Source organism: Rana temporaria, chromosome 2, assembly GCF_905171775.1.
Source record: "Rana temporaria chromosome 2, aRanTem1.1, whole genome shotgun sequence".
Lineage (NCBI taxonomy): Eukaryota > Metazoa > Chordata > Amphibia > Anura > Ranidae > Rana > Rana temporaria.
In genome coordinates, this window is record NC_053490.1 from 266579015 (window position 1) to 266599340 (window position 20326).

Consider the following 20326-nt stretch of genomic DNA (forward strand, 5'->3'; position numbering starts at 1 on the left):
CTTCCTTATTACTTTTCCTATTCTTTATCAACTAGAACTATGAAAGAACTTCTTAGTTCCAAATTCATTAAGAGATCTTTTCTGCTTTCCTCCTTTGGCTGTTTTCTTTCCATCCCAAGTACCATTATGGCATTTCAGGCAGCTTCCTGTGAGAAATCCATTTCTATGCTGTTATTCTTCCTTGTAAAAAGGTGACTGCACTGGGGGTGTAGCTGTTTTGAAATTTTAAGAACCCTCTTGAAGCCAGGATTGTGAGGATCAGGCCTGGGATTTCTGTAATATGTACTGAAGAATGCATCAGTTATTTAGGAACTTAATTCCCAATATGGCTCCTCTTTGATTAGGTACAAAAGCCACCATCTCACAGCATTGTTGAAAGCCCAAAAACAAGTTAATGATCTAAACGCTTTAGCTCGCTGGTTTTGACTATTTAAAGTACTTTGATTTTATTACAAACAAGCTTGTTCAGTTCTTTTCCGTTATTCTTTTTCCTAGTTTCTTTCTTTCCTGAGCCTTTATTTTCCTACAGCCTGTGTAATTTCTAGCTCATTTCCTCTTCTGTCTGGGGGCTAAAAAGGTCATGAGTGACTAACAATAGAAAGAGTGAGGCCCCATACTCACGAGCAAACATGTCTGCTGAAACTGGCCCGCAGGCCAGTTTCAGCAGACATGTTTGGTCGTGTGTGGGCGCGAGCGGGCCGAATTCCAGCAAACATTTGCCCGCCGGGCCTTTTCCCAGCAGACAAATATTCCTGGACTTGTTTTAAAACAGTCCGCTGGAATTCAGCCCGCTCGGACATGTACGGTCGTCAGTACAGACCTACCGTACATGTCCAGGCGCCCGCCGTCCCTCGCATGCGTCGAATGACTTCGACGCATGCGTGGAAGCATTTTAAAGGCGGGCCGCCCACGTCGCCGCGTCATTGTCGCGGCGACACCGCGTCATCGACGCGGCGACACCGCGGACACGCCCCGCGTATTGTTTACGCGCGGACTTCTGTACGATGGTGTGTACAACCATCGTACAGAAGCCCTCTGGCAGACATGTATGGTGGAAACGGTCCGACGGACCGCTTTCACCATACATGTTTGTCCGTGTGTACCCGGCCTGAGGGTTCTTCATATGGACAGCATTCTTGTTTAATCTTTCAACTTTGTCTATTGCTTTTAAGACACAAAATAATTATATTTGCCAGGCATGTCTGCATAAGCCTATTTATTTTGTATTTGTGTGAGAGGTTGAGTAGGGGGGCAATCTTTACTATATCATAAATGTAGTTTTATGTAGGTAAATCTGTTGATATTAGATTAGATAAAGCTTGAAAGGGATGCCCGTACACTGCCAAATTATCATCATCATCATGTGACAGGTATGGGCATTATACACAATAACTGAATATTGTATTGTTATCCTTCCATCTGTCAATGAGCACTATGGATTATCAGAACAACTGCTAATCTGTCTCAGAAATATTTCAACGTGCTGGGATTTGACTGGAACAATTATTTTACTGTGTGTATGTCGGTTTCATAATGCCTAAGTCAGGGAGCTGAACAGTGCAGTGGTTGGTTTGGCATTGAACACCTTTTTTTTCTGTTTTTTTCATTACTGATGACAGATCTGCTGGTGTAGGGGCACATAGGACTGGCTATAGGCAGATAACTGAGAGTCAGTTGTAGATAAATGTCTGTTAATCCTCAATGTTAAATTTTAACTTTAGACAAAACTAAAAATAAAACTAGGTCATTTAGTTGTGCATTTAACTTTTGTGTTCACATAATTTCCAAAGTCTGTCTTGATATCAACTTCTCATCATCCCCTGGACAGGATGACTCGGATAATGAGAGGGAGGGGCAGCACCCAGAGCCAATCAGGCTCTGCTAAAAGGAAATATGCTGACAAAAGAATAGAGCAGACTCAGAAATGTTGATGACTTATTATGTTGCTGTCCCTTTTGCTCCATCATTGTCCAAGCATTAGCAGGCTAGAGGTATAAGGTGACATCACTGCATTTTATTAACCACTTCAGATCCGCGCTATAGACAAAAGACGTCCGCAGCGCGGACCTGAAGTGCCGGGTGGACGTCCTGGGACGTCCTGTGTTTACATCGCCCTGCGCGTCCCCGCGATCGCGCATCGGGCGAAAAACTGTGTTGGCCGTGTCCCTCGGACACAGCCAATCACAGATCGTGCTGAATGGCCAATCACAGCGGCCATTCAGCACTGTAAACATATGAGATCATCTCTCATCGCCGGCTTTCTCTCCTCACACACAGACCGCGTGTGAGGAGAGAGTGACAGTGAGAGAACAGTACCGTTACAGTTAGTGAGTGAAAACACACACATCAGTGCCCACAGTCCCTGCCAGTGCCACCAGCCAGTGCCACCTGCCAGTGCAATCAGCCAGTGCTACCAGCCAGTGCCACCTGCCCCTGCCATCAGTGCCACCTGCCCCTGCCTTCAGTGCCACCTGCCCCTGCCATCAGTGCCACCTGCCCCTGCCATCAGTGCCACCTGCCCCTGCCATCAGTGCCACCTGCCCCTGCCATCAGTGCCACCTGCCCCTGCCACCTGCTTGTGCCATCAGTGCAATCTGCCATCAGTGCTACCTGCCAGTGCGATCTGCCATCAGTGCCACCTGCCAGTGCAATCTGCCATCAGTGCCACCTGCCAGTGCAATCTGCCATCAGTGCCACCTGCCAGTGCCACCTGCCAGTGCCATCTGCCCGTGCCACCTGCCCGTGCCATCTGCCCGTGCCACCTGCCTGTGCCATCTGCCCGTGCCATCTGCCCGTGCCATCTGCCCGTTCCATCTGCCCGTGCCATCTGCCCGTGCCATCTGCCCGTGCCACCTGCCTGTGCTACCTGCCTGTGCTACCTGCCTGTGCCATCTGCCCGTGCCATCTGCCTGTGCCATCTGCCTGTGCCATCTGCCCGTGCCATCTGCCCGTGCCACCCGCCTGTGCTACCTGCCTGTGCCACCTGCCCGTGCCACCTACCCGTGCCATCTACCCGTGCCATCTGCCCGTGCCATCTACCCGTGCCATTTGCCGTCATCAACAACAATGGCTAAACGATCGTTTTCCCTCAAGGAGGCGTACGAAATTATTGCGGCCGATGAGAGCAACGGGGAGCTCCCCGATTCGGATTCCTCCGCAAATTCAGACGCCGAATCTGACGTTGACTACGAGCCGGTAGTCAGCAGTGGAGCAGAGACATCCCCGGAGGAGGAGGAAGAGGAGGAAGAGGAAGAGGAAAAGGAAGAAGAAGAGGAAGAAGAAGAGGAGGAAGAAGAGGAGGAAGAGGAAGAAGAAGAGGAAGAAGAAGAGGAAGAAGAGGAGGAGGAGGGTCCGCCCGTCAGACGAAGGCGTATTGCTGAGGAGGCAGTGCCATCCACCAGCACCGTGGTGCCATCCACCAGCACCCGTGTTTCATCCACCAGAACCGCAACACCTCGGCAAGCAAGGTCACGTACCAGTAGGTCCCATGCCAGCCTTCCCTATTCCCTTCAGTACCCCTTGTGGCTTCCTCCTAATTCAGGAGAAGCCAACATCCCCCCTTTCACGGCCCAGCCAGGAGTCCAAGTGGACACAGAAAATTTTGCCCCGATCGATTTTTTTAATCTAATTTTTACTGACGACTTTCTTTCCTCAATTGTTTCCCAGTCCAATCTATATGCCGAACAATTTATTTCCAGTAACCCCACGTCCTCCTATGCCCGTCCCTTCGAGTGGAGACCCGTAACAGTGGAGGAATTCAAAAATGTTTTGGGCCTCGTATTCTGTATGGGACTAAACTATAAAAACGAAGTATGATCATATTGGTCAAAACGCCCCATCTACCACATGCCCATCTTTTCCTCAAAAATGCCCAGGTCCAGATATCAAATGATTATGCGATTCCTACATTACAGTGACAATACCCAGTGCCCTCCCCGAGATGACCCAAATTTTTACAAACTTTATAAAATTCGGCCACTACTAGATTATTTTTCCCAAATTTTCCCCCAGTTGTTTACCCCGGACCAAAACATCGGTGTTGACGAGTCACTTGTGAAATTTTCTGGTAGGCTCGGCATAAAGCAATTTATTCCCTCCAAAAGGGCCCGCTATGGAGTGAAGCTCTACAAATTATGTGACCGTGCCACCAGATATACCTATGCCTTCAACATATATGAAGGAAAGGACAGCCAGCTACACCCCCCTAATTGTCCAGACTACATTGGGACCAGCGGGAAAATAGTTTGGCAACTCCTAAACCCACTAATGGAGAAAGGCTACCACTTGTATGTGGACAATTTTTATACCAGTTTGCCCCTGTTCCGAAACCTCTACAGAAAAAAAACACCCGCATGCGGCACCGTACGGTCGAACCGGAAGGGCTTTCCTCAAAGCCTCGTCACCAAGAAACTAAAAAAAGGGGAGACGGCGAGTGCACGCAATGAGGAAGTTCTGGCCGTGAAATGGAGGGACAAAAGGGATGTGTACGTTCTTTCTACCATCCACAAAAACACATTTGTTACCATCAGGAGGAGGAATGGGCAAACCCGGAAACCAAAATGCATTCAAGATTATAATAAGTTCATGGGGGGGGGTCGACTTGAACGACCAGATGCTGGAACCGTACCTTTCCACGAGAAGATCTTACCAGTGGTACAAGAAAGTTTCTATTTACCTATTCAATTTGGCCATGTACAACACCTACGTATTATATCGGAAATCCACTGCAAGACCCAAATCCTACCTTTATTACCAGGAGGAAGTCACCACTGCCCTTTTATACCCCAGCAACCCACCAGCAACCATTCGATCCGATGTGGTTAGCCGTCTTTACGAGCGCCACTTCCCAGATAGAGTCCCTCCCAGACCAACAGGCCAAAAACGTCAAAAGAAATGCCGGGTGTGCTCCAAAGGAGGAGTGAGAAGAGACACCACTTATTATTGTGCCCAATGCCCTTCCCAACCAGGCCTCTGCGTAGTTGACTGTTTCCGCATTTACCATTCCTCACTAAATTATTAGTCCCTTCCTGCCATTTACCTTCACACCCCTTATACCTCTGCTTATGACCCTGGCTTGTTATTCGACCACGATTCTGCCTACCGATTTTGTTTATACCTCTGCCCGATCTGGAACTGACCCTGGACTGTTATTTGACCACGCTTATGCTTACCGATTATGTTTATACCTCTGCCTGATATGGAACTGACCCTGGACTGTTATTTGACCACGCTTATGCCTACCGACTCTGTTTATACCTCTGCCTGATCTGGAACTGACCCTGGACTGTTATTTGACCACGCTTATGCCTACCGATTCTGTTTATACCTCTGCCTGATATGGAACTGACCCTGGACCGTTTGACCACGCTTATGCCTACCGATTCTGTTTATACCTCTGCCTGATCTGGAACTGACCTTGGACCGTTTGACCATTCTTTTTGCCTGCCTCTTGAACTGATCTTTTACCCTGCCAGTGGACTAGTGGGATTCAAAGCACAGGGGTCTCACATGTGAGGGGCTCCAGAATTGTTTTTCTGGATGAAGAAAACTATTGTTTGTTTTCTCATTCTAGATTAGGGTCTGGTTGCCCGGAGGCTTCAAAGAGATTTGGGTGGGAGAAGCCTCTACCCCTGTCCCCATTCTGTCCTGAACGAGGCCCTACTTCTGCCTGCTGCCTGTAGGACCTATGCCATCATGCCTGAGGTGACTATTGACAATATCCCTGCCTGTTGCCTGGACAATTGCATTTTCTTTTGCTGACCAAGTCCCTGCCTGCTGCCTGGACCAGTGCTATCGTCCCGTGGACAACTGCGCTACTAAAACCACAGGTACATTTTTTTGTTTACCCTTTGTGATACATTTGCCTATATGTCTCAGTTTACTGCTCCCTGCTAGCCAGGTTATTGATGTGCTAATGTACCCTCACTATTTCTAAAGGTTAATTGATCTATTGTGTTGTGTGAAGGAGAGCTGGGTTTAAGTGGCTTGGGTTAATTATTCTGATTGCTTCATTGTGGTAATTATCTCTCTATATGCGGGGTCGAGCGGTCTGGTTGATGTATTCAGTACAGCTAGTGCTCAGCGTCATTGATGTCATTGTCTAAAGAAAATGTGTTTTCAGCATCGGCCCCGTCGTGTCTGCCTATAATCTGTATGGAAGCCCCAGTGTGAGGGGGGCGGAGATTTGTCATTGTAACAGTTTTGGAAATGACATATAAGCTGTGTGTGATAACATTAAAGTCTGTCTTGTTCAAGAAGTAAGCTGGTCTCATGTGTGGCTTTCTGGGCGATTCCAGGGATATCCCTCCTCGTGGAATATTGGGGTGATTTTCGTTATGGGAAGAAGGGAACGTTGACGGGGATATCATACCGATACCGTCACAATTGGTTGGTAGCAGTGGGATTTTTCCCTTCTATTCCCCTTCACACCCGGATTCCAAGCAGACACTGGAAGAACTACTGGAAGTTCGTGGAAGGATTGCTAGCAACAAAACCAAGCGGGTCATCATAGCAGAATCAATGGAGCTAGACCAGGAGGACGGGATTGCAGCAACGCCAGCAGTACAAGAGATGGAGACACCAGTGATTCAGGAGGAGGAATCGCCAGCCAACAAGCTAATGAGAGAGAAGCTAGCGTGGTTCGGCCCGAACCCAACGCCAGATGTGGTACTGAAAGTGATGGACATGTTAGTAAACGCAGAGCTACAGAAGGCTAAAGAAATAAGAGACGCAGAGCTACAGGAGGATAAACAAATAAGAGACGCAGAGCTACAGAAGGCTAAACAAATAAGGGACGCAGAACTACAGAAGGATAAAGAAATAAGAGACGCAGAACTACAGAAGGATAAACAAATAAGGGACGCAGAGCTACAGTTAAAACTGGCAGCAGTCCAACAAGCAGCCACACCTTCTACGAACAGTGAGTACAGCACAGCAGACGCAAGGAAGATTCCGTTTAGCGCTTTTAAAGCTTTTGATGAAAAGGACTGTGAGATTGATAACTTCCTGGCGGATTTTGAGCGACAATGTAACCTGCACCAAATAGCTAGAGGAGACTGGGTTGCAATATTGTCAGGCAAACTGTCAGGCAAAGCTTCTGATGCTTTCCGGACCGTGCCAGATCAGGATATTCATAGCTACGCCCGGGTTAAAGAAGTGCTCCTGGCTCGTTATGCAGTAACCCCAGAGTCCCACCGACAGAAGTTCAGGGACTCACGCAAAACCACGGAAGACTCTTATGCGGAATGGGCATGCCAATTGTCCCGGTCGGCCTCTAACTGGGCTAACAGCAGCCAGGCCACCACCGCAGAGGACATTTTGCAACTAATGCTCCTGGAGCAATTTTACAATCACATCCAGACGGACGTCAAGAATTGGGTGAGAGATCGCAGGCCCATGACTCTACCAGAGGCCGCGAAGTTGGCGGATGAATATGCAGATACTCGCAAGACGAACCAGGTCACACCACAGGAACAACCTCCACCACAAACGGTGCCCTCACACCCACCAGCCGCTAGATACCAACCTCCTAACAGACCGGTGACATCTAGCCCTCGCTATCATCGCCAGGAGGGCAACGAACAACGCTGCTTCCGGTGCAAACAGCTGGGTCACTTCAAGCAGAATTGCCCCATGAATGACAACACCAGGTCAAATTGGTCTCAACCTGGGTACCGCCCACCAGCAGCAGCCCATTGTGTAGACTCGGCTTGGGATCCAAAGGAGCTGGGTCAGGAAGAACCATTGGGCACCCCTTACGAAGCCCTCATGGTACAATCTGTTATTACGGACAACAGGGAACACCATTGTCAGCTGGTCATGGGCGACAGCCCTGAGCCGGAGGGGCCCTGGAGGGAGCTGGGCAGAAAGAGGCACCGCCGGCCACCCTTCAAGAAGAAGAGGTCCTGGAAGCCGTATAACAAGCTGACCTGGGAGGAGAAGAAGCGACTGGAGGAGAGGGAGTCGCAGCGGGCGTCCCAGATGCGTGCCGAGATGTTCGCCAAGGGCCCACCGGTGGCCCCTTACACCACCACCCAGTTCCTGATGATGAAGGACCACGTGGAGAGCCTGCAGGACATGAGCAAGCAGGAGCTGATCCGTGAGTACATAGAGCTGGAGGAGTGCATAAGCCGCATGGAGGAGGAGAACAACCACCTGAGGTCACAGCAGCATGAACTGGAGATGGAGCTGGAGAAGCTCCAAGAGGAGAACCGGCGGCTGCGGAGGGAGCAAGGGGTGGCTGACCTTATGGGGCTCTGATTCCCCTTTCCCCCCCCCCCCGGACTCTGAGCACCAGTGCTACAGCATTTCAACAAATATAACTTTTTCTTTTTATGAATCTCCTGGGATTGTCACTTCAGAGCCATAACCTGCCCCCTCCCATAGCGGGACACCTAGACGGCGGCGCACAGACCCATTCGCTGTCTTCACACTGACTTCTGGTGACTTTGCAGATCGCACAAAGACTTGGGGACTGACCGGCGTGTGATCTGACGACCCGGTGACATACCTGAGTCTGAAGCAGTTGCCAAGGGAGGTCAGTCATGCCAAACGGAGTTAACCTCTGACTAATAGCTCTGAACCCGTCAACCCTACTGGACCAGGGAAGGTCCAACCGGGTTTGCCGGAGCAGGGAGCAAAAGGGGGGCCATTGTGATACATTTGCCTATATGTCTCAGTTTACTGCTCCCTGCTAGCCAGGTTATTGATGTGCTAATGTCCCCTCACTATTTCTAAAGGTTAATTGATCTATTGTGTTGTGTGAAGGAGAGCTGGGTTTAAGTGGCTTGGGTTAATTATTCTGATTGCTTCATTGTGGTAATTATCTCTCTATATGCGGGGTCGAGCGGTCTGGTTGATGTATTCAGTACAGCTAGTGCTCAGCGTCATTGATGTCATTGTCTAAAGAAAATGTGTTTTCAGCATCGGCCCCGTCGTGTCTGCCTATAATCTGTATGGAAGCCCCAGTGTGAGGGGGGCGGAGATTTGTCATTGTAACAGTTTTGGAAATGACATATAAGCTGTGTGTGATAACATTAAAGTCTGTCTTGTTCAAGCAGTAAGCTGGTCTCATGTGTGGCTTTCTGGGCGATTCCAGGGATATCCCTCCTCGTGGAATATTGGGGTGATTTTCGTTATGGGAAGAAGGGAACGTTGACGGGGATATCATACCGATACCGTCACACCCTTTGCTTAGCATAATGTATTTTGGGGTGTAATTCTTGTCATGTGCATGCTATGTGTCCCTAGAACACCTGTTGGTGTTCCTTGCATGTTGGGCCTCTGTATGTGGTCAGGCTGTAAACAAGTCTCACACATGTGGTATCGCCATACTCAGGAGGAGCAGCAGAATATTTTTTGGGGTGTAATTTTTTCTATGTACATGCTATGTGTTGGAAATATCCTATAAATGGACAACTTTCTGTAAAAAAAAATGCGTTTTTATTTTTTCCCACATTTTCCAAAAACATCTGGAAAAAAATAAACCGTTCAAAAGACTCATTATGCATCATAGATTATACGTTGGGGTGTTAGCTTTCCAAAATGGGGTCACTTTGTGGGCATTTCCATTGTCCAGGTGCTCCAGGGCCTTCAAAAGTGTAATAGGTAGTCAACAAGTTAGATGTGTAATTTATGCTCCTAGAACACCTGATGGTGCTCCCTGCATATTGGGGCTCTGTATGTGGTCAGGCTGTAAAAAAGTCTCACACATGTGGTATCGCCATACTCAGGAGGAGTAGCAGAATGTATTTTGGGGTGTACTTTTTGCTATGTACAGGCTATGTGTTGGCAATATCTTATAAATGGACAACTTTGCATAAAAAAATTGCGTTTTCATTTTTTTTCCAAATTTTCCAAAAACGTTTGGAAAAAACTGAAACGTTCAAAAGACTCATTATGCCTCATAGATTATACGTTGGGGTGTTAGCTTTCCAAAATGGGGTCACTTTGTGGGCATTTCCATTGTCCAGGTGCTCCAGGGCCTTCAAAAGTGTAATAGGTAGTCAACAAGTTAGATGTGCAATTTATGCTCCTAGAACACCTGATGGCGCTCCCTGCATATTGGGGCTCTGTATGTGGCCAGGCTGTGAAAAAGTCCCACACATGTGGTATCGCCATACTCAGGAGGAGTAGCAGAATGTATTTTGGGGTGTCATTTGTGGTATACACATGCCATGTGAGAGAAATAACCTATTACAATGACAATTTTGTGAGGGGGAAAAAAAAAATAAAAAAAATATTAATTTTGCAAAGAATTGTGGGAAAAAATTACAACATCAAAAACCTCATCATGCATCTTACTAAATACCTTGGAATGTCTACTTTCTAAAAAGGGGTCATTTGGGGGGTATTTGTACTTTCCTGGCGTGTTCAGGGCCCTAAGAAATGAGATAGGCACCGGTACAACAGGTGTGATCATTATTTTATGATTTGCACCATAGCTTGTAGACTCTCTAACTTTCACAAAGAGCAAATAATATCCACTAATTTGGGTTATTTTTACCAAAGACATGTAGCAGTATAAATTGTGGCCAAAATTTATGAAGAAAAATTAATATTTTGCTAAATTTTATCGCATAAACTAAGAAAAATTCATTTTTTTTCAAAATTTTCCGCCTTTTTTCATTTATAGCGCAAAAAATAAAAAGTCCAGAGGTGATCAAATACCACCAAAAGAAAGCTCTATTTGTATGAAAGAAAGGACAAAACAATCATTTGGATACAATGTTGTATGACTGAGTTATTAACATTCAAAGTGTGAGAGTGCTGAAAGCTGAAAATTGCTCCGGGAACGAAGGTGGTTTAAGTGCCCAGTAAGCAAGTGGTTAATGTAACTAAGTCAACCTTCTAGCTGTGCAGGCTGGCAGAATCACAAAATTACCTGAACAGCATTTAAAATGTATTTCATATATGTATATCAATTATGCATTTAGTAGTCTGTTTTGATTTCAGAATTAGGCTTCCTTCACACCATGTGCAGAGATGTAAGTTTTTCTGCACAGGAATCTGCAACTTGTATAAAACTCACTGAACCATGAACAGCTGAAGAAATCTGTGTGTTATTTCCACCATTTTTTTTGCACGTATGGTGTGTGAATAAGGCTCTAATTTGCAACAAGTGGAAACAGCACATACATTGTTAACAATTCTGATAAAATTGAAATAATGATCCCATTTGACAGATATTTTTGCAGCAATAAACATTTATGAAGCCCTACATAGTCCAATGTTTATCACATCAATTTTTGAATAGGAGGGGGTGTGTTTTTGACATGGTGGAATGAAGACACACAGTGCTTCAGCTCCTGACACTCAACAGGCCTACACCACCTTTTCATCAGTCTACAACCCAATTATGACCACCCCAAACAGAAAAAGACAGTGAGATTGCATAAAACAGGTACACAATCCAAGATCAAATTTTTTTTTCACTGCCATTAAAAGATCATCATCGCTAGTGCCAGACCCAATGTGGCAGCTGTACATGGTGCTACACAAAAGCAACTTACCATGTCGGTCCAGCTGGCCTCTCCTCCTGTCTCCTGCACTTTGGGCAGATGGTGATTGCCCATTCCCCTCCAATCCCTTGGCGCCAGGGTGGCCTTCAGGAGTGGAAGTGGAGAACTTCTAAGACATGATACAGCCTCTCCCAACTAAGTCTGATATAAAGTCACTTTTAAATTGATTGGAGGAGACACAGAAATAGGAATTGCAGCTTCTTCTATCGGAAGTCCTGCAACTCACAAATCAGGTCTCCACAGGAGAGATGTCAGCAGCTGTCCTAGAATGGGGAGTTGAGGCTCTGGAGCACAACCAGACCTCCTGCACAGGCCGGCTTACAGCAATCCAAATGCAGTTGGAAAATCTAAAGGGCTGGGGGCCACCATAACAAACAGCAGCTCTGGGGCCTCCCTGCAGCTTCAGGACCCAGACATCTCCATGATGCTGTCACAACAATTCTGCATAAGGTGTTGGATGAATCTCACTCTCTGGACATCAAGCTAGACAGGGTGCATTGGGGTCCAAATCTTCAGACCCAAATATGCTCACAAGGAAGTCACCTTAAAGAGGGCATGAACTAGGCAATATGATAAAGTCAGGGGACATATTTCCGCTATTTATTCTATCTTATCATACTCCTCGAAAAAGCTGAGCTATATGCTCCAGTGGGAGCAGGATCTGCAGGAGACATTCGAAATTGATGAATGGCACAGGCTGTCGGACTCAGCATCTCGATCAATAATGAACACTTCCATTATAGAAGCTAACTACAAGGTCTTGCTGAGGTGGTATATGGTCCCTGCTAGACTGGCCGCTTTTGTGCCGGGTGCCTCTCGGGAATGCTTCAGAGGATGCGGACAGACGGGATCCACATACCATATGTGGTGGACCTGTCCTAGGGTCCGGAGGTTCTGGATCAGGGTGTACAATTTCATCTACTCCCTGACCCAGATCAATTTAGTCAAATCGGCTAAACATGCGCTCCTGGGGGGTAAGATACCTGACGCTTCAGGATCCCAGAGAAGGCTGGTGGCCTTCATATTCACCTCAGCGAAAATAACCATAGCGAGAAACTGGAAGTCCGCTGCCTTGTCATTTGATCAACTTAAACATAAATTGTCCTGGCTTATGTTGAATGAGCGACTAACGGCAATCACGCAGGACAAGATGAAGCAGTTCCATAAAGTTTGGGACCCATGGATCGGCTACTTAACAGGTGATCCTGGGTCGAGTGGTTCTTAGGTTCATTTGGTGGATTACGTTTAAGGAGCGCGGAGCCTCAACTCTCCCCCTTCCCCCCCTTCTTTCTTACCCCATTGTTTCCTTTCTTGTCATTCCCCAACGGGAACGAATCCCCCCTTCTTTTTTCCTTTTTATTATTGTTCCTTCTCTCTAGGTATACTACCTCCTTTTTACATATCTGAAATGCGATTTAATAGCGTCTAATTTGCCAATTGTATGATGTGGTTTTTCATATGATATGGGAGGTTGATATCCCAATAGGCTTTGGCACTTTGTGATGTTTAACAGATTGTCATATAGCTACTTATAGAAGAAAGCAATGCTGATATGTATTTCTTTTATTCTTGAAGAAAATTAATAAAAACTATTGAAACATAAAGAGGGCACGAACCAATGGTATAGGGGAACTTTGATGGAGTGGACATAATGATCCCCCCGGACCTGTCGACAGCCACTACTTGATAGGCTTTGTCAGAATGAGCTCTCCTATTGCTGGGGCTTACCCTTCTACTTAATCATCAGAAAGGGTAACATATCCTTCTCGCTACACTGACATGCTGATCTTCCAAAGCTCTTTTCTTTCCTTGAGATTGAACCATTCTTGGTGCTGGATTGGCTACAACCACTAGCGGAGTAGGAACCTGAAATCCAACCTTTTACAAGCTCATCTAGAACTCCTACCCTGTACATCCCAATTTTGTCGATGCCATCGAACCCCGGCTTCATCTGTGGATCTTAATTCATTACTACACCTACATCGGTCTGGGGGTTGGCATTTAGTGAGATCTCTCTTTTCCTGGGCACCCTGATGTGTGATAACCTATGAAGATTTATGACTGGTATTACCCATACACATATACATCAAGTGTCATCTTGTTGTGAGACTTTGCTTTACCCCATATGTGTCACCCCTGATGACGTCAGACGTTGCTGACGAAAGGCATCGGGTAGTATGTGACGCATCACTTCCGCCTTCCCTTGGAATCCAGGTGGAACGTGATCGGCGTCCCTGCTTGTTTTTATTGAGCTCTTCATGATCAGTAACATTGTAGGTGTATTATTTTAGTTGCAATGCAAACAAATTTACAAACTGCACTATGAGACATTTTTTTTCCTCCTTTTGACATATGTAATTTTCCATACCCTTGCCCGGTGGGTGTGCATCTGTATGGGTCATTTTTCCTTTCCCTGGAGAATACATCCCTGCTTTATGTGCTTCTTATGGCTACCTGTGATGGGTGTCATGTACATTTGGTGAGTAGGATGTTTGCCTAGGGGCTAGTGGAAGAAGGCACTTTCATTTCACATCTCATTGTATGTACTTTTTAAGAAGATATTACTTTCACTTGATTAGAGACATCTGGTGGCAGTGTATAGACATTACAGGCATATATCCAATTTATTCACAACTAATTATATTGATTTGTTCATGTTTAATGTTTGACCTTTATTCAATGTTTTTAGTAGAAAAGCCCAGCCTTCATAGCCTGAAGGGGAGCATCTCCTGATGGTGAATATCTATATCATGCTTGACACAAGGGGTTGAGTCAGCACATGGGGGGGGGGGGGTTGGAGGAGGAGCAGTAGGGGAGTGCAATCTCTTTGTGGTACTGCTTCTGATACTGTGTTTATCTTTTAATTTGTCTGCCTTGCGTATGCCGGTGGCATCTTTTCATGAGATTACAACCTCCTTTAGTTGACTTATTGCCTAACCGGCTTAGGACGGGCTAGGCACTTGTTTTTTTGTTTGTTTTTATTTTCTCTTTTTTTTTTAACTACTGTTTTTATGAATGCAGTTTTAGACCTTAATTGGATGTTTTCAACAAGTTGTTAAAAAAAGTCCAGAGCAGTCAGATGATATATATATATATATATATATATATATATATATATATATATATATATATATATATATATATATATATATATATATATATATAGCCTTTCAGTTGTAGTACTATTGTGACAATGTTGCTTTCTTTTTGTTTTTGCAGGTAAACTTAATAGCCAAGACAATTACAACAATTTCACGAACAACAACCCAGGGAACCCACGCTTGTCACCACTTCCTAGTTTGACTGTGGTCCTGCCTCTAGTTCAAATAAAGCAACCAATGACACTGGGAACCATCACAAAGCGCACAGGGTAAGTGAGACATTTCCAGCGTATGCACAGTTACATGAACTTTTCAAATAATGCACCTAAACAGAATCTTAATGCACACACACTGTATGTTACAGTTTAAAAATACTCCATGGAGTAGAAAAGGTATGGTGCTGGTAATTTAGATGTAAAACGCTGCTTTTATAGTAAAACCTTTATTTAGTTGCTGTATTTTCCATTTGGTAAAAACGTACCCATGACTTATGCCCACATTGCATTTTTACATTATTATTGTTTTATTTATTTTTTTACTTTACGCAAGATCACCAGACATGTATGCAGAACATGTATGTAATATGGTGGTAATTGGATACAATTTTAGTAAAATCACTCTATACAGGTAATTATTGTGACTCCACACATCTACTGAATAACATAGGGAGCAATATGTTGAGTTTAACACTAATGACGCTCATGTTTTACTACCTTTGTATTATTTTAAATATTTTCATTTTTATGCTAAGTAATGTGATACCATTTGTATTTATTTTGCCTTGCATGTGGTTTCAAATATGGAACCATTTGTATAAATCTACTATATTTAAATTATACTAATTTACAGCAAATATGACACAGTAAAATATATATTTTTGGATTAAAATAAATGGTTTAAAAAAGTGGCGAGTAGCAGAGAAGGTGGTCAGGCAATGATGGTGTGAAGAAGCAAAGTGCCTGAGCTCTGCATCAGTGGAACGTTACTCCCAACCTCCCAGGACTCCTCAGTTTTAACACCATGCTCAAATATGGGAAAACAGCTAAAGTAGAAGTTGGATCAAAAGGATCATCTCTAGATTTCATTTTCAGGCGGTTTTCTTCCTCTCCCTCTACAGCCTCCCCTGCCAGGCTTTCCAACATGGCTGCAGACATGTGTATAGAGGTCACTACTCTCAACTGTGAAGCCGACCCTTCTTCTCCCACGCTGACAACTGCTTCTTTTATAGCTCTGCCTCATACTGTTTGTGCCACTACTACGACTGGGCACTCCCTCAACTCCCAAGGACAAATCCCTTACCTAGGGAAAGAATCTGCCTACCACAAGTTTCTCTCAAACTGTCAGGGACTCGCGTCCTGCACTTACCAGAGATGAACTAGTATGCTTTGCAACTCTAATCCAGTCCACACTCCATACTGATAACTCTGAGCTCTCTTAGGAAATCCACTCTTTTCACGGGTAAGGTTTCTTCTCAAGACACGGCACTCTCCTCACTGGAAAAGCATGTCTCCAACCTGGAGAAGCATCAGGAGGAGCAGAGTAAGAGAGCTCTTCAAACATAGCTGCACCTTGATGACATAGAGAACCACAGCCAACAAAATAACATCAAGCTGCAGGGAATGCCAGAGGCGACAGCTGGCTCTGAGCTGCCTAATAAAGTAGCTGGTATACTGAACTCCTATCTAGACAAACCTCAGTCCTCCTTTCTAGAGCTGGACAGAGTACACTGATTGGGTCTAGTCTCCCCACAGGCTGAGTGTATGAGCCTAAGAGATGTATTCTGCAGAGTACACCTCCTGAAATTAATCACCTGGAGCAGTATACATGGAGTCCACCCCCTTCACCTACTCATCAGAAAAGGCAACAATCGCTTCATCGTACATTCTCTGGATCACCTGCCAGACTGGTTCAGCTTTCTACAAGTTGCCCCCAATTGAAGTACTTAACTATAGGAGAGGTAACTGTCAGCACAGATACAAACTGCATGTATAAGTAGGGGTATGGCAATTAGTCCATTAGAAATAATAGTAACAGGCAGTTCAATGGTTAAAAATGCAGGTGATGTGGCTGTTCAATGGCGGCTGCTGTCCTCAGAGAGTTGACTCTGTGGTAAACAAAAGAGGGGTAGAGAAAGGAAGCGCCACCCAAGTTCAGTATTAAAGAGGTTCTTTTAATGACACATTATACAAAACACACTTACAAGATCAGGCCAATAGAAGGAGCAGTGTCTCCGAGCGTGTAGCCAAGTCAGCCTTTGTTCTCCCTGTCTGACCTTCCTCCTGGAAGTGTTCCCCGGAAGTAATCATGTGACCTGTCACGTGACCCGTGAGGCTGGACCAGGCCTTATCCCGATGGCCACAGGACAAGCCTGAAGACTCCGCACATGCTGCTATCTTCACTTCTAAGCAGCCCATGGATCCGGAACGAGGACTACAGGATGTTACAGATGAGCCTTCTTGTAAGTGTGTTTTGTGTAATGTGTCATTAAAAGAACCTCTTTAATACTGCACTTAGGTGGTGCTTATTTTCTCTACCCCTCTGAAGTACTTAACTGGCTGATGACTGATCCTTCTCCTCTTGTGGGACCTTTCCCTCAGATACCTTAGCTTTCCTGGTCACACAGAACTACATGCAGATAGTCTCTTCTGGACCCACTGGAGAATAAACAGTGAACCTGGATGCAGTCCTCCCCTGTGCAGATGCAATCAATCACGAGCAGCCATTCCTGACATCTCTTCTTGGCTTCTTCTCACTGTTCCCTCCAAGGGCCTGGACGCTGTATGACATGTACTTACCACTGTTCTGTATAGGCTCTCCCTACTCCCACAAATGTGCCATCCACACAGTCTGTGCCCTAATCCTTTCTCACTGCCTACAATGCAGCTTAGTCACCCAGTCTTCCTTCTTTTACTGTTCCCCCAGGGCTAATGATTTTTCTCTGAGATGTCCTCTGACACTCTGCACTGCAATCTTACATATATGGCCTTTCACTTTCACTCCCCCACTACTATAGAACCCCCACTCTGGTGAGGTACTTGCCCACCATATTATCTGATACTGGGAGCTTCTTAGGCAAGCTACAGGATCAAGTTAGTTCCCCTTGGTTATTATCTATTCTTGCCCTTAATACCCTAATTTTTGCCTAGAGAGTTTTAATTTCTATTGTTAAATGAGGAGTTACTACATGCTATACTTGTTTATATTACTCAGATGTGGTTTCCTTTGCTTATTCATCTGTCTGCCACTGACATTTTTCACTGGCTGTCAGTTTTTTTACCCTGTCACACTCTGATTTCAGTCCTATCATGGTATGCTGAGAACACATGGGATGGCAGGATCACATGCGACCCTTATACATCTAGGTACCCCTCCATGCTCTGCTGCTCTGGGTTCCACATGGCTATTTGCTGACCTGGACCATCAGTGAATGACCAGTTATAGGCATCTGATATTGCTCTGTGAAAAATGTATTACTGTTTAGGTTTTACTTTGTTCATTTTATACAAGTTCATGTGTTGTAGTCTGCACAGCTCCTGGGGGGGGGGGGGCGGTACAGCAGAAATGTTAGCCTCCTTTACGCCTCTTGCTCCTGTCCCCCATTCATACTTTGCTGTGTAGCATCACCCAGGACTTTGGTTAGTCTAAGGTGCCCTGATAAATCACATTAGATACTGCCCAACTGTGCCCCATAGGTCGGCCCCCTTGGCTGACATCCACCACGAGTGGTAGGTGGATCTCTTATGCACCTTTATGCCTAAAATACTCCAAAATAGGTATTTTAGAGTATTTATGGGTTACTTGAAATGGACACTGGCTACTTTCATGGGCAGGGCATCTTTCTAGTGACACTCCATATCAGGGTAAAATAAATTTCCTTATAATAGCAACATTTATAATTTCAGGATTATATGTCTCTTGTTACTGTGGTATGTTGAACTGCTTGGGTCATTTCCTTCCCCAGCTCTAACCCCCAAGCGATTGGAAGGACAGAGGTGAATTTTTTTTCTAGGTGACAATATTGCTGTCTGCCACCTTCTTTTCACTTGCCTTCTAAACCCCTTGTGAAATGTATTTTTAGGTTTATCTGTACAACAGTTGTTGACTAGTGTTGCTCACGAATATTCGCATTGCGAATATTCGACTCGAATATAGCATATTCGAGAAATCGCGCTATATTTCGAATTTCGCGGTGAATATTCGCAATTCCGAATATTCGCATTTTTTCAATTTGATTTTTAAAACAGATCACATCCTATCGACGTCTAAAAGCATTGCTGGTATGATTAGAGACCCTGGGCCGAGTAGCTAAGCTGAGGCGATCCTATTATGTTGCCAAATTGAAAAAAAAAAAATTGCGATTTTTCGCTATTGCGAATGCGAAAATGATTGCGAATTTTCGATAACTGTGGTAGGAGAACTCTGATTGTCTCTGATGCAAAAGGGGGGGGCTTTGTGTATGTGTATGTGTATGTTATGAATATTTGTATGTTTGATATTATTATTTTTTGTAAGAAGGAAAAAATTGCGCATACCTTAAAAAAGGGGAGAATACAGCAGCAACTCAAAAATGTTATACAACATAAATTAATACAAGACAGAAAATGGAGTCGCTCTACAAGAATAAAAAATATGTCTAGTGACAAGACATGTGGGCAAATTATAAAATAAGCAAGCGCAAATAACTTGTGAAATACACAGTGAAACAAATATATAAAGAAATATAGTCCCAATAATAGAAAAATAATCTTTCATAAAAATGTCTTTGATATGTGAAGTGAAAAAAAGTCCAAAGCATGCAGCATGAACGTGTTCAATCTTTAAGGTGTTTGATTGACAAACGGCTGTGACAGATGGATAGAGTAAAGAATCACCACCAATGCAAAACACTTTTTATTTTCTATTGTAAAATATCAAGAATATTCTGAGCCAATCAGAGTGCTCCTTCCGCATTTGCCGAATATTCGCAATTATTTTGTATTGTAAAATATCAAGAATATTCTGAGCCAATCAGAGTGCTCCTTCTGCATTTGCCGAATATTCGCAATTATTTTGTATTGTAAAATATCAAGAATATTCTGAGCCAATCAGAGTGCTCCTTCTGCATTTGCCGAATATTCGCAATTATTTTGTATTGTAAAATATCAAGAATATTCTGAGCCAATCAGAGTGCTCCTTCTGCATTTGCCGAATATTCGCAATTATTTTGTATTGTAAAATATCAAGAATATTCTGAGCCAATCAGAGTGCTCCTTCCGCATTTGCCGAATATTCGCAATTATTTTGTATTGTAAAATATCACGAATATTCTGAGCCAATCAGAGTGCTCCTACAGCATTTCTCGAAATTGCGCAATAAATATCGCATTCGCATGTTGCGATATTTCGATAAAATATCACGAATATTCTGAGCCAATCAGAGCGCTCCTCCAGCATTTCTCGAAATTGCGCAATAAATATCGCATTCGCATGTTGCGATATTTCGATAAAATATCACGAATATTCTGAGCCAATCAGAGTGCTCCTACCGCAGTTATCAAAAAATCGCAATTATTTTCGCATTCGCAATAGCGAAAAATCGCAATCATTTACTTTCGATAAAATATCACGAATATTCGAATTTAGCGAATATATCTCGAATATTCGAATATATATTCGAGATATATCGCGAAATCGAATATGGCATATTCTGCTCAACACTATTGTTGAC

General features: G+C 44.5%; 1 protein-coding gene across 5 annotated transcripts in view; it reads left to right on the top strand.

Moving 5' to 3' along the window:
- BCAS3 (BCAS3 microtubule associated cell migration factor) overlaps window positions 1-20326 on the top strand; it is a 1469256-nt gene that overhangs the window by 587855 nt on the left and 861075 nt on the right. For all 5 annotated transcript variants that reach the window (XM_040336914.1, XM_040336915.1, XM_040336917.1 and 2 more), the window contains exon 16: window positions 14739-14889. In XM_040336914.1, coding sequence (XP_040192848.1) covers window positions 14739-14889 — 151 coding nt within the window. The remainder of the gene's footprint in view (window positions 1-14738; window positions 14890-20326) is intronic.